Below are 14144 nucleotides of genomic sequence, written 5' to 3' on the forward strand. Positions count from 1 at the left end.
AACCCTAATGCTAAACCCTAAATACACTTATTTTTCAATTTTAAACATGTATATACATATATGTATATTTGACAATATACACATATGTATAGTTAAAAGATTAACAATATACACATGTGTATAAATCCTAAAAAAAAATTAAAAAAAAAACAAAACCTTAAAGAAAAAGCTCCGATTTTTCCAAAAAAAAAATTGCATTTTTTTACATTTATTATTATTATTATTTTTTTTTTGCATTTTTTTGTTTAGAGAAAATGTGTGGTCTAGAATGCTTCTCAAGTTTCTCAATTAGCCTACTACTTCTCACATGATCCTCATCATATATATATATACACCATATTAAAACTCGCACGAACACACTTACTAGAAGCCATTCTTGCATTATACTTTGTCATTAACTTCGTACGAGTCTACCTTAATATGTATAGCGCTATAGAAGTAGCACACCGCCCTTGTTGGGTATATGTTAAGTAATCATACAAACGGTCTTGTCGTTGCGACGACAATGTTACGCTAGTGGAATCTTTGGGTTGACATACATGCTAGTTCATGATATGTTATGCCTTACTATACGTTTTTGCCATGTGTATTTTGTTAGAATTCTTTTATACATATGCTAGTACACTAAACTTGTATGCTCATGCTTTTGTGTTGACATGTTACTTTAATATATATCACAGGAGTTTGATGTGATGTGTTGAAAAGAAATCTAGTAGGAAGGACTAGAAACACACTTAGTTAAATGAGTAAATTACAAGTTTTGTCCTTTATGTTTGTACCAAATTACAGGCGGTGTCCTTTGCCTTTAAAATTGATGAGTTTTGTACTTAATGTTTCAAAATCCTGCATGTTATGTCCTTTAGCCCTAACCTAGTTAAATTTTCTTGTTAAATCTGGTCATATGCAAGGCACATGAGAGCATTTTTGTAATTTTGTTTTTAAGGAAACTTTTGTAATTAATTTAAAATAAATACCCAACAATCATCAGACCATTTTACACCCAATCTTATAAACCCTAGAAAAAAAGATCATCCGAGAGAGGGAGAACCAGACGTCTCCGGCGACCGGTTCCAGTTTGCTCCAACCGGAGGTGACACCACCCCTTCTTAACTTTCTCACCTCTGTTTCTTTCTCCCACTTACAAACCATCCACCACCACACACCGACTTACCACCGCCATCCACCCACACCCCTTTGTTTCTCGTAGATCCAGATGTAAAGACGAACAGATCAGTGGGTTTGAACACAGATCATCCGGATATCACGCTGAATAGATCGTAGATCGAAAAATACGGTGAATAGATTGTAGCTCGATAAATACGGTGAAAAGATCGGTGACAGCGGCGTTGAAGAAGCCGCGTCCGTTCGCGCAGAGAGCCTGCTCGGATGATCGGAAATTGGTTTTGTCGTTATCTTCATGTTGTTATTGGATTTGTTTGGATAATTTTGAAATTGAAAGTTGGAACATTGTTTGTTTATTATCTGTAATGGAAAGGGGGCGGTGGGTTTACGGGGATTGATTTTTTCTTTGGGATAAGTCATTAAAGTATTAGGATTTTTTTTCTTTGGGATAAGTTATTAAAGGATTAAGTTTTGTATGAAATTGTTAAATTGTCATGGGTAGGTTAGACGGTGGTGGTGGTGGTTAGGTGGTGTGGGATGGGGTGGGCGGTGGATGGTGGTGGTATGGGGTGCAAGGGCGTAGGATAGTGGGGCCGGGAGGGGGCGGCCGACCCCCGAACATTTCGCTCAGTAGTGGAGAGTATGTAGTTTTCGTATAGAAAGTTTTGGGTGTATACATTTTCGACCCCCCGTTTTATAGAAACTTTAAGGTGTGTACGTTTTCGACCCCCCGGTCGGAAATCTCAAGCTTCGCCACTGATGGGGTGAGTGATGGTGGTGGGAGAAAGATAAAAGATGAAGAAAAATATTCTTTCAATAATGTATATCAGTATAAGATAATCTATACTACTTTATAAAGCATATCCAAAGGACTTCTTAAAGTCATAAAAATTCCCTTAAAACACCCCTAAAGCATGCTATACAACTCTCTAAGGCACAATATAATTTACAATTCCAATTATGCCCTCCAAAACTTTTACCCTTCACCCGGATCCATCATCAGCCGTCCATTTTCTTTCAATTCTTCACACGGATCGTGATCTGACGGATGATTTTGTTTTCACACGGATCCACCTTTCCCCTTCCTTCTCTCTTATCTCTCTCACAACTCACATCTCACCAGATCTTTTCATCAACCTTCTTTCTCTCTCTCTCTCTCTCTCTCTCTCTCTCTCTCTCTCTGGCGATTCAAGCATATGCCAACGATTAGGGTTTTGGTAAGAACCGCCAGAAGACTCATAATCTTAATCGGCTTGAAGCGCAGCGTAACGAGCTCAATTCTCGAGGTAGAGTTTGTAAAATCCCCAATTTTTTTCAAGTAGAACCCTAATTTTGTTGTGTTGTGCGTTTGTATTAATTCAGTGTTTTGTGTGGTGTTGAGATGTGTATGCTTTGTGGAATTAGGAGTGTGGGGGTTTTGATTTGATTGTTGGATTTGGTGAATGATCTTGTAGTTTTAGAGTTTTTTGTATTGAGGTTAGTTTGTAAGAAAGTTGAAACTTTAAGGTAGGTATTCTTGATATCTGACTTGTGTGTTTTGGCTCTTGTATAGGGAGTGTTTAAGAAATTATATATCTGGTCTATATTCTGATCTTGTTATCTTGTTCATTTATAGTTGTAGTTCTCAATGCTGGTGATAACAACGAGCATTTCCAGTAACTCATCGTAATTACCTTCCTGTTGCTGGAGGTGTTAGCAGCCTCACATGCTATTGTAGTGTATCAGCCCCTGAACGCTATTGTAGTGTATCAGCCCCTGAACTTACTGTTTCAGAGAGTTCCTCCACCTCTATAAAGTAATTATTTTGTAATCTCAGTAAGTTATAAATTTATTTTTTCTGTGGTTTTAATACATAAAATTTTGGTCATGAATTACTTCTTTCTTTAACTTAAAATGTATTTAACAGGAAGAGAATTGTGTCGGGTGTCCAACCAACAGGATCTATACACCCTGGGAATTATCTTGGAGCGATAAAAAATTGGATATCACTGCAGGTAAACATGTTAATTATTTATGTTTTTTTTTTTGGTATTAAAGTGTGATTTGTTCTATTTTTTGTGGTTAAATTTGGTATTTTCTGTATGATTTGAGATCAAGATGGTTGTAGAAATTGGTTAACTTGTTGATGGTGCTAATAATTTTTTTTTTTTGATTTATTTTAGTGAAATTTTGATGGGAGTCAATCCACGGTGGCCGGAGAACTCACCCAGGGTACGTTCATGGTGGAGGGCTAGGTTAGTCGGTAGTCAAATGGCCAAAAGTACTCTAGACTTTGCATACAGAACTGCTTCGATTTCAATTTTCAACTGGTATCTGGCCAAAAGTTAAAAAAGCCATATATGTGGTTGAGGACAAGAAAATTTTAGATTAATTTAGTGTAACTGATTGCTTTATCATGTTCTTTATTTAATTTGTTAAATCTGTGCAACTCGTGTCTTTATAGACATCCAAATGAAAGCTATGAAGTCACTCTTCTAGCAGAAGAAGTTCCTTTTGAGCTCCCTGAGCCAGCTCTTGGAGTAAACTTTGCAAGAGAGGGCATGACCACAAAGGCTGACTCTCACTGGTTGCATTTCAAAGTGACTGTTGGATGCTCTCCATGACTTGAGCCCGACTAAACACTTATGAAAGGTATATACGTACGTTTTAGTTTACCCATGATGTAAGCTGGTACTTTGTTGCATAAGTTGCTTAATGTGTTGAAACTTTAAAGTGTTTTATGATTTGCTGGTTTTGTAGTTTGTATTGTTATATTTGTTTTTATTAAATTAATCAACTAGGTTCTATTCTGAAGATGACATGTTCCCATTCAAGCTGAAAAGAAAACAATTTCCAATTCGACTTAGCTTTTCCATGACGATTAATAAAGCTCAAGGTCAAACAATTCCGCATGTTGGTATTTATCTACCGGATTCTGTATTTTCACACGGACAACTTTATGTGGCGTTATCAAGAGGGATTTCAAGACAAAATACGAAGATGTTGGTACATCTCGCCAAAGATTTCAAACAACGTGGAGTTTACACATCAAATGTTGTCTACCATGAAGTGTTGCGTGATTAATTAACCGCATCCATATTAAAAGGAAGGTAAGTTAGTAGATTTTGTGCCTTAATTGTTCCAGAAATTACTTTTTAATTACTTTTTTAAAACACCTGTAAGCTTCTAACATTGTTTTTTTTTTTATGTGTCGAAATCTGGTACAGTAGAGGAGAAGATACAAGAAAGTCTTGAGCGAACGGATGTATTGGTAAAACAGGAAGAGATACAAGAGACTCCCCGTATTTTGTTTTTAGTGTTTTGTCTAGCTACTTGCCTGTTTTGTACTCTTCTTGTTTTTAACTACATCTACTTCCTTGTTTTGTACTTTTCTTGTAGATAGATAACGTCGAAGCTACAACTAAAAAAATTTACCTGAGTATATCACCAAAGAATCGATAAACTAACAGAAAAACCAGTGCCAACATATCACGAATAAGAAACTAACTTAAGTACTATACGATATATCACGAGACGACGGATAAACTAGCAGTAAACGAGTACCCTATTGTAAATCGCCACTCCCGCCGCATCGCGCGGGTAAATGACTAGTAAATATAAATCTATATCTATATACACACATTAAGTGTTTTAATTTATTTTTGTTTGTTTATTAAAATATTTTTAGATAAATGAGTTAAAAGACTAAAATACCCTTGTGTTACTTGATTTAACAGAAAAAATTAACTTGGTTAGGGCTAAAGAACATAACGTACAGGATTTTGAAACATTAAGTACAAAACTCATCAATTTTAAAGGTAAAGGACACCGCCTGCAATTTGATACAAACATAAAGGACAAAACTTGTAATTTACTCTAGTTAAATTTATGTTTAAGTTGTTTAAATTGTTATGTTCGAAATGTTGTATTTTCCATTGAAACAATATATTCCCCGTTATCATGAAATTGAAAAAGATCATTTTTAAATACTTGTCGCAATTAATCGTTATGAAGTCTCTTGCAATCTTGTTTTCCGGTCATGTTAAGATGGATGAGATAAAATCAAACTGTAATCAATATGCTCACTAACTTACAAATAAATGGTAACAAGTAACAACTTCTAAAATCTAATGAACAAACCCAAATTAACACTTTTTTTCTAATTGGATTTATCTCTCTCTCAATCTCAACTAAGAAACTTTTTATACAATTAGCTCAATACTAGAAGAACCCGACAAACAAGACTTGAATGAGCAAGTAAGAATGGATAGTTAAACCTTAATTTAAAAAAATAAACACGTGGCCTATAAGCTAACCGTTTGTTAAACAGATTATTATGTCCAATTTGATAAACTGTCATGTTTTGAACGGTGTCAGAAACTCTTGCATCTCCTGTTCGTGCTTTTTTTTTGTAAACTGATGTGATCGGTTTTTCTTTGTGAAGACAACAATTTTGCATAAATTTGTAAAAACAATTGTCTAAAAAGTCACCATTTTAACAGACAAAACACATCAAAATTTGCATAAAAAAAGAAAATACAAATCTAAAGATGGAAACTGAAGAAGCCTTAAAAAGCTTTAAGCAGCACCCTTTCCTTTCTTTTTCTGGAGCTTCTTCATGTAGAATTCAAGCTCCTTACCCTCCAAAATATATCTGGACAATTAAAAAATAAATTAATTAAAAAGACTCGCTAGATTTATGAAAAACAAAAAACATATTTTTTTCATCATGTTATGTATCATCTCAAACCGGTCTGGTTTACGGAAAAAACTACATGAATATTGCACAAAGTTTCGGCAAAATACAAACACGTACCCATCAGCACGACCACATTGGCCAGGGCGTGATGAAATAGCTGCCAAAAGACGACCACTTGAAAACTGTTCTTCAACATGAGGGTCAAGTTTGCGCTCTTCTTGACGTTTCTCCAACTTTCTCACCACATGGTTGCTCTTTTTTGCCTCCTCAGTGGCAGCTTCTGCTTCCTAAAATCAACACAAATAATCAAAAGCGTTAATCGTTCGTTGATGCCAAACAAACTGTGATAATGTTACCGAAACTAAAAATCAATTATCAAAAATAGTTGATTGACCAAAGTCAAAGAACTTTTAATGCAATAAGACCATTAAGAAAACACATACCTCTCCCTCTTTCTTGGTAGCAGTGACGGATGCTTTCTTCTTGCGACCAATATCAACACCATAGTGTTGCAAATACCATTGTTTAAATGGCGCAGCATCAACTTGAACAATTGCACTTTTCACTAGGGTTTGAGTCCTGACCAACTCATTGTTTGATGCATTGTAGACCACATCCAAAATACGGGTCTTTCGGGTGACAGCCTCACTACCCCAAGAGTAGTTTCCGGTATCTAATCTCAATGCACGCCATTTCACATTACCACCTCGAACTCTAACCCTTCTAACAGTCTTGTTGCTAGAGATTTTGGTGTTTGCTGGTTGACGACCAAGCTCATACCTATCAAATTAAAAAAAAAAACATAAGTATTGATAATATTGTACATGACGTGGTTAATAGTGATTAATGACTCCATTTTGAAGACTAAAAACCAACTGGAGTTTAAAAAAATGTCTGAATCCAAATCCAAAATAAGTATTAAAGAACAACTTGTCAAAATTAGATTCACAAAGATGAACATACCAAGATAACATATATTTTTACTAAGGATGTTGATATACAGCCAAACCAACTAACCCACCCAACCGAAACAAGTTGGCCTGTTCGCTGGTTTGAAATATATATGATCGGGTTCACAGTTCGTTTTAACATTTGAACTATTTAAGGTTCAGTTTCAGATTAAAAACTTAACATCAACAGTGAAAACCAAACGAGGCATTTAACAGTAACTATTTAATTTTATTTACGTTTTAAATATATAGTTATGCACATATATAAATTATATTAATTAACAATCCTCATCACCTCATTAACATTAACAACAAAATTAAGCTTTTGAAAAGAAAAAACAATTTTTGTCATAAACTGCTAGGACGAGAAACTCCAAACCGTCAACCCGCAAAACTGTATAAACTCGGTTGGTTCAGTGTGTGTTTCTTCAAATCCATAGTTATCGGTTCAGTTTAAAATTTTCATCAAAATCGACTGAAGCAGACCGTAAACAGTAAACACCCCTAACTTTTTACACAGTAAACTAAATTAGAAATTTTAATGCACTCTTCAAGAATTGAAGCTAACTTCAACATGTTATTCTAAAGTTAGTTCATATATTAAACATTTGTAACCACCAGAAACAATTGTTCTACTAATGAGCCAACCTGAATCATCACAAACTAAGAGATCTAGCAGAATGTTAAAATCAGAAAAATTACAAAAACATCAAAAAAAATATTTAACCAATAGATGATACAGCCACACTCATCATGATCGGATTAACAAAATCAGTAAAATGTAACGAGCTGCAATTATAATATTTTGTAATTTGAATCCAAACAGCAATCTTATTATCGTAAGTAACGCATGTAAATCGAGCAAAAATGAAGTGAAATACAGTCTAATTTCATTCTACAATTGAAAACTGATAATCAAAGAGTAATTAGGTTAGAAACAAACATACTTTCGCTTCTTCCTCCAGGCCTTCTTCTTGCCACCAGTGGCACGCCTCTTGTGCATCGAATCTCTCGAAATACCTGCAAATTGTAGCCATTTATTAGCAGATTGTTCGTAACAATTGGATCAATAAGATGAAGATGAAAGATTATTGTAGCAAATTGATGATGAAACATACCCATGGTTGCAGATGAAGATGCGCCTCTGAGAAAAGTGAAAGCTAGGGTTTGGCAATGGAGATATGGCTTGAATTCATTTAAAACCCTAGTCCCGTTGTTCTAAATGGGCTTGTAAGATATATAGGCCCAGGCCCAATTCACTTAGCCCAAACAAAAGTAGTTATTCCAAGTTCTAAATATTCCACAGAAAAATACAACCTTAGGAAGTCAACCCATCTTAAATCTTGTGAACTGATCTGAGGTTCATTTAAGTTTCAGCTAGAGGTGTTCAGGATTCGTTTCGAATTCGAAAAATTCAAAATTCGTTTAAATTCGATTCGATTACCAAGAATTCGTGTCGATTATAAGAATTCGAATTCGATTCAATTCGAGTCAAGTAAATGGAATACGAATTTATAATTTCAAATTCGATTAGATTCGAAATTCGAATAAAAATTATACATTTTTATTTATTATTTTTTATATAATAAATATATAACTTTTATTAAGCTACACTATAATTTCTTTTCTATTTTTTTTCCAAGTATTAAAATTACCCATTACATGACCCATAAGTAAAACCTAATTAGCAAATCTATCAATAGATTTCTAAACATAAAAATATTCACTTATAATGTGGAGCGATTATTCCCGGCTTCTCGTTTTGAATTTTAGACTTGTGGTACTTTATTTGAAACTTTTTAATGTGATATCGTGTTTTATGGGTGCTTTAAAATTTCTGTTTCATTTTTATAGTTTTTACATGTTTTAAAGAATCTGAATTAAATCGAATTTATTCGAATTCGATTCGAATTCAAAATTTTAATCGAATACAAATCGAATACGAATTGGGTTTTTTATTCGAATACGAATTCGATTCGAATTCGATAGGTTTTAATCGAATTCGAATCGAATACGAATTCAAGGAAAAATAAAAATTATTCGAACAATTCGATTCGAATAATTCAAAAATTCGATATTCGATTCGATGAACACCCCTAGTTTGAGCTTGACGTTTTTTTTTCTTTTGTACATCACCTTTTTATATTTAAACAAGAATTAAACACCCCGTGTTGCGGCGGGGGCGTAAAAGCATGTCAATTAGCACCAATGCCACATAACCGTCAGTGATCACCAACGCTGAAGTTGTGGCGTGTTAAAACGAAGAAATAGACCGAAATGTAGAACACTTAAAAAAATAACTAATTCGATCTAGGATTCATACGTTGCGACGAACCTGCCAATTAAGAAAAAATAGATGTAAAAACATTGAACAACACAGAGACGTTGTGCCGTATTAACTCACAAAATTATGAACAAACCGTAAAAACATTGAATCACACATGCACGTTGCTCATTATTAACTCGCAAAATTTAATACGAAACGTAAAACGAAAATTTGCGAAAGACGAAAAGTATAGGGAACCAAAGTTGAATATAAAAAGTTGTGAGGTTAAATTGTAAAAGAAGAAAAGTTTTGACTTTAAAGTACAAAAATCAATTTTGTGAATTTAAAATTGCAAGAAATTCAAACATTTGGGTTAAATGTAAAATTTCAAAAAAAAAAATTGAAAACTAATCAAAACATATGGTATAACCTTCAATGCATACAAAAAATATCAACTAATCTAAGGTAGTGTTTGGTATACGGGAATGAGAGGTGGAATGGAATGGATGATTACGAGGGAATGAAGAAAAGGATGTTTGGTTGGTCAATGGAATGGAATCACCCATTCCAAAAGGCATTCCATTCCCTCAAAATCATTCCTTCCACCCCCCATGTTTTTTTTCTATTCCATCCCCTCTTGCACCATTCATCAACAACACCACAACCCTACCACCTTCGCCAAAACCCACCACCACCACCCACCACCAAGGCCATCGCCGCCACCCGCCACCACCTCACCCCGACAGCCACCGCCACCGCCACCCACTCGCCACCATTATCACCCACAACCGTGACCAACCGCCAACGCCACTCGCCGCCACCGCCCACCACCCACCACCATCGTCGATGCCACCACCACCACCGTCACCACCAACCGCCGTCGCCGCCGCCACCCACCGCCACCTCTGCTGCCACCCACCACCACAACCAACAGCCACCTTGCCGCCACCACCACTCGTCGTCACCGCCGCACCGCCACTCGCTGCTACCACCACCACCCATCGCCGCCGCCGACACCCACCACCGCCACCTATAACCACCCACAATTACTACCACTGACCACCACCACCACCACTCACCACTTATTTTATTACTCCGTTTTTCTTGCCTACTGAACAATACACAATAATAATTCATTCCATTCACACATGGTAACCAAACAAGTCATGGAATGGTAATGGTCCATTGCATTCCCTCGTCCATTCCATTACCTCGTCCATTCCATTCCTTCGTCCATTCCATTACTTCATACCAAACAGACCCTAAGACTATGTGTACTTGCTTCACGTCATTAGCCACATCACTCCAAAGGGACGCTAAGGGCTTGGGCGTGAGTGGTATAATGGATGTGAAAGGGAGAATAATGGGCTTGTGTGTGTGGATTTCTTTTGAAGTCCACTGAAAACCTTTATTTTGGTGGGGTGTGAGTCCACTACATTTAGTGTCAAAAATTAAATAGAATTCTAAAAAACTGCTCGTTTAAGCATGCACCCTACTCAACCATGGCATGTGAAATTCGAACCTACGTATTATAAGAGCTTTATTCTAAGTTCAAACCCCGGTCTAAGGCTGCTTAAGTTCATCTATTTTTCAAGCTTTAAATAAATCGATATCGACTAACTCATTATTAGCTCGGCTCATTGACATCTCTAGATTTGTTAAGGGGTGAGTTATGTTAACTTTGTATAACTCACTCTAACATGTGATTAAATAAAGAAAAATATTTCATAACAAATAACATTTACAAGTGTTCAAACTTCCAAACATAAATCAAAGTTTAAGTGTAACCTAATCATGTTTGGTTCGTGAATATGTCGATTAAGTTATGGTGTGACGGGTGATAGATGTGGTGACGGTCATAGCCAGGACTAGGGGTGGCAATTAAGACACGACACACAAAAATAATCAAATTTAGAGTTATCATATCAACTTGTTTAAAATAGGTCGTGTTGTGGTTGACATGTTTGATTAAACGGGTCATGTCTGGGTTGACATGTTTAACCCGTTTAGTTAAACATGTCAATCTACTAACTTGATTAAACAAATCAGTCAATCTACCAGTGCGCTTAACCAATTTATTACAACCACCAGCATGATTAACATATTTACAGACCATCAAGTCATTTGACACGTTAGATATCTAAATGAGTTAAATGGTAGTGTGCAATATACATTCACTGTGTCCGAATTATGGTTCATGTTTACAGATATAAAATAGAGTAAATTACAAAACTCGTCATTTATGTTAATACTAAATTACAAAACGTGTCCTTTATCTTTAATGTTGATAGGATTGGTACTTTATGTTTGCAAACCATAACACATTACATCCTTTGACCTTAACTCTGTTAATTTTTATGGTTAAATCTGATAAAATTGACCCCACATGAGGATATTTTCGTCATTTGACCCTAAATACTAAAACAAAAATCCTAATTATAAAAAATAATAAATAAAAGTAATTATGTTCTCTATATATATATAGGGTCAGGATTTAGAGAGAACGGTGAGAACGATTTTGGAGTTGACATGTGGCATTGATGTTAAATTACACTAAGAGGTAATATTGTCAAAAAAACCCATACACATGAACTGGGTGTTCAAATAAAACGTCATAAAAACACCAAATTCAGAAAAACGCCATGATTACCCGGTTAAAACGCCATAAGTCACTCAGTTCAGAAAAACGCCATGAAAAACTCAGTTTAAAACGCCATAAAACACTCAGTTCAGAAAAATGCCATGAAAATACCTAGTTAAAACGCCATAAAAACACATAGTTCAGAAAAACGCCATAAAAATAACTAATCTAAAACGACATAAATCACCCAGTTCAGAAAAACGCCATAAAACCCATTTCATTTTTTTTCCGAAAAGTATATCAATATACTCGTTGGAAAGATAAAAAAACGCTGAGTTTTATGGTGTAATTTTTTCAGAAAAATAATCACGTATAAAAAAGTTATTGGCGTTTAAATATGATGGGGGAAAATGGCATGTGATTAGCATGTGCACCCTTGTTTAGATCTTCCAATTTTACCCCTCCTGGTAGTTATAAGGTTCCCATTATTTACAAAAATGTCACCGCATCATCTTAGCCACAAATCACAAAGATCATATGGCTGAAAATCGTTCTCACCGTTCTCACACTTCAAATCGTTCTCTCCTGATCACGTTCTTTTATATATATATATATAGGGTAGGGATATGGTAAAAAGTGTCTAAAATGTAAGAAGGGTAAGAAGTGTTTTAAACCATTGGATATTTGATCTAATGGTTGAGATCAATAGGGTATAAAAATGTAAATTGTGTTTTAATTAGAGGAACCTTATGTAAAATTGAAGGGCAATAGTGTCTTTTTCAATGTTTGAAATATGGTAACCATATCATACACGACCAAAAACTCCTACATTCACTCTTTTTTCCTTAAATATAGGAATTAATGATTCACCTTAATTGTAGGAGTTCTTTGGTTGCATATTCGTCATACATTATCATAAAGAGAACTGTAATCAGATTCATGGTGTGGTGTTTTAAAACAACCGGATAAAATTGACTATGATTCAAGTCATGGTGTTTTATCTGGAGACATTGTTCATGGCGTGGTGTTTTGAACATCTATGATTCAAGTCATAGTGTTTTATCAATACACAACATTCCCAGAACATCTATGATTTAAGTCATGGTGTTTTATCAATACAAAATATTTCCAGATTTTAAAACACCATGACTATGATTCAAGTCATGGTGTTTTATCTGGAATCCAAAAAACATTGTAAATCATCAAACAAACAGACGATTCAAGTCATGGTGTTTTATCTGGAATTCGAGTCAGATAAAACACCATGACTTGAATCATAGTCAATGTCTCCAGATGTTTAAAACATCACGCCATGAACAATGTATCCAGATGTTTAAAACACCACGCCATGAACAATGTCTCCTGATAAAACACCATGACTTGAATCATAGTCAATGTCTCCAGATGTTTAAAACACCACGCCATGAACAATGTATCCAGATGTTTAAAACACCACGTCATGAACAATATATGATTAAAAGATGTTGCGATTAAAAGATGATGAAGAAGATAAAAGAATCAGATGTGTAATGTTTCCTAAAATTTCTCCTAATTCAAAATTCGATTCATCCCTATAAAAACTCATCGCAAGTTTTTTTTTTTTTTTTGGCAGTTATCTTTGAAATCAATTAAATGATAAGAAAGTCAAATTACTAATATACCCTTTTGAATTAATTAGGATAAAGGACACTTGTCACTCCCAAATTATTTCTCACACTTCTTACAAAAGTCCCACTTTGTACAGGATCCTCTACCTATATATATATATAATTTCACACATGAATCCTAATTTTCTATCCCAATTTCTCTCTCTCTCTCTCTCTCTCTCTCTCTCTCTCGCTCTCTCTCTCTCTAACTGCCCTACCACCGGCCACCACCACATCCTAAAATTCTATCTTCTTCTTCCTCTATTTTTTAGATCCACAGTTTTACCAAAAAAGTTGAGCAAAATAATGAATATAAGCCTAACAAAACAAAACAACGCTTTCATATCCCCAATTTCATCAAACGACACAATTCTCTCTTTGTTGATCCATTTTGCTTTCCTCCATGAAGATTGGAGTTCTTTGTTATCAGCAAACTACAACATATATCTATCTCTTATACTAAAGCAAAATAATGGTTGACTATTTGACTATGAGGTGGCTATTCTCTTTGGCCAGAGAATTGTGATTTTGGGCGGCATTTTCCTCTCCTCTGTATTTCCTTCAATTCTTGAACCGCCTTCTTTAGATTATATATGGAAGGTTTTAATCTTATTCAATAATCAATTGAAATTATGGAACCGTTTCCAATTGTATCGCCTATATACAAAATCTTGCTTTTAATCGGATGTTTCAATCGATCATTGAAGAAGCGTGCTCTGTTTTTTGTTCATCATCAGACATCCAAATACAAGCATCGGTAAGTATATTCCACCTCTGTTTGTGATTTTTAGTTTTTATTAGAAAACCCCAATTTTGTTGTATGATTTGTATATCGTTGTTGATGTTAACGGATCTGTTAATTCTTTTAGATATGAGATTTTTACCACTTGATTGATGTAAT

The 14144-nt window shown here is 35.0% G+C and overlaps 1 protein-coding gene and 1 long non-coding RNA gene across 6 annotated transcripts; one reads left to right on the forward strand and one right to left on the reverse strand.

Annotated features, from left to right (window-relative positions):
- The first annotated feature begins 2265 nt into the window (after nt 1-2265).
- On the forward strand, nt 2266-4484 carry LOC110898963. 5 transcript variants are annotated; one of them, XR_004875892.1, is made up of 7 exons: nt 2267-2408; nt 2738-2917; nt 3029-3116; nt 3285-3356; nt 3566-3753; nt 3903-4211; nt 4329-4484. It is a non-coding gene; the product is annotated as an uncharacterized LOC110898963 (long non-coding RNA). The 5 variants fall into 5 exon arrangements; XR_004875891.1 differs by having other exon boundaries at nt 3285-3333; XR_004875894.1 differs by having other exon boundaries at nt 2266-2408; nt 2738-2937; nt 3285-3753.
- Nucleotides 4485-5530: 1046 nt separating this feature from the next.
- Nucleotides 5531-7969, reverse strand: LOC110898962 (40S ribosomal protein S8). The gene is made up of 5 exons (XM_022145820.2): nt 7869-7969; nt 7698-7770; nt 6244-6580; nt 5918-6087; nt 5531-5755 (listed from the first exon to the last, which is right to left on the reverse strand). The coding sequence occupies exons 1-5, from the start codon at nt 7870-7872 to the stop codon at nt 5680-5682; spliced, it is 660 nt and encodes a 219-aa protein (XP_022001512.1). The 5' UTR covers nt 7873-7969; the 3' UTR covers nt 5531-5679.
- Between the last annotated feature and the right edge of the window lie 6175 nt (nt 7970-14144).

The sequence above is a fragment of the Helianthus annuus genome, chromosome 13 (genome assembly GCF_002127325.2).
Source record: "Helianthus annuus cultivar XRQ/B chromosome 13, HanXRQr2.0-SUNRISE, whole genome shotgun sequence".
NCBI lineage: Eukaryota > Viridiplantae > Streptophyta > Magnoliopsida > Asterales > Asteraceae > Helianthus > Helianthus annuus.

What these genes read in the sequence shown, in the direction of transcription:
- LOC110898962 (XM_022145820.2), bottom strand. An exon ending in GCCTGGAGGAAGAAGCGAAA is followed by an intron (nt 6,581 to 7,697) that starts GTATGTTTGTTT and finishes TTAATTTGATAG; the next exon opens with GTATGAGCTTGGTCGTCAAC. An exon ending in CTACCAAGAAAGAGGGAGAG is followed by an intron (nt 6,088 to 6,243) that starts GTATGTGTTTTC and finishes TGTTGATTTTAG; the next exon opens with GAAGCAGAAGCTGCCACTGA.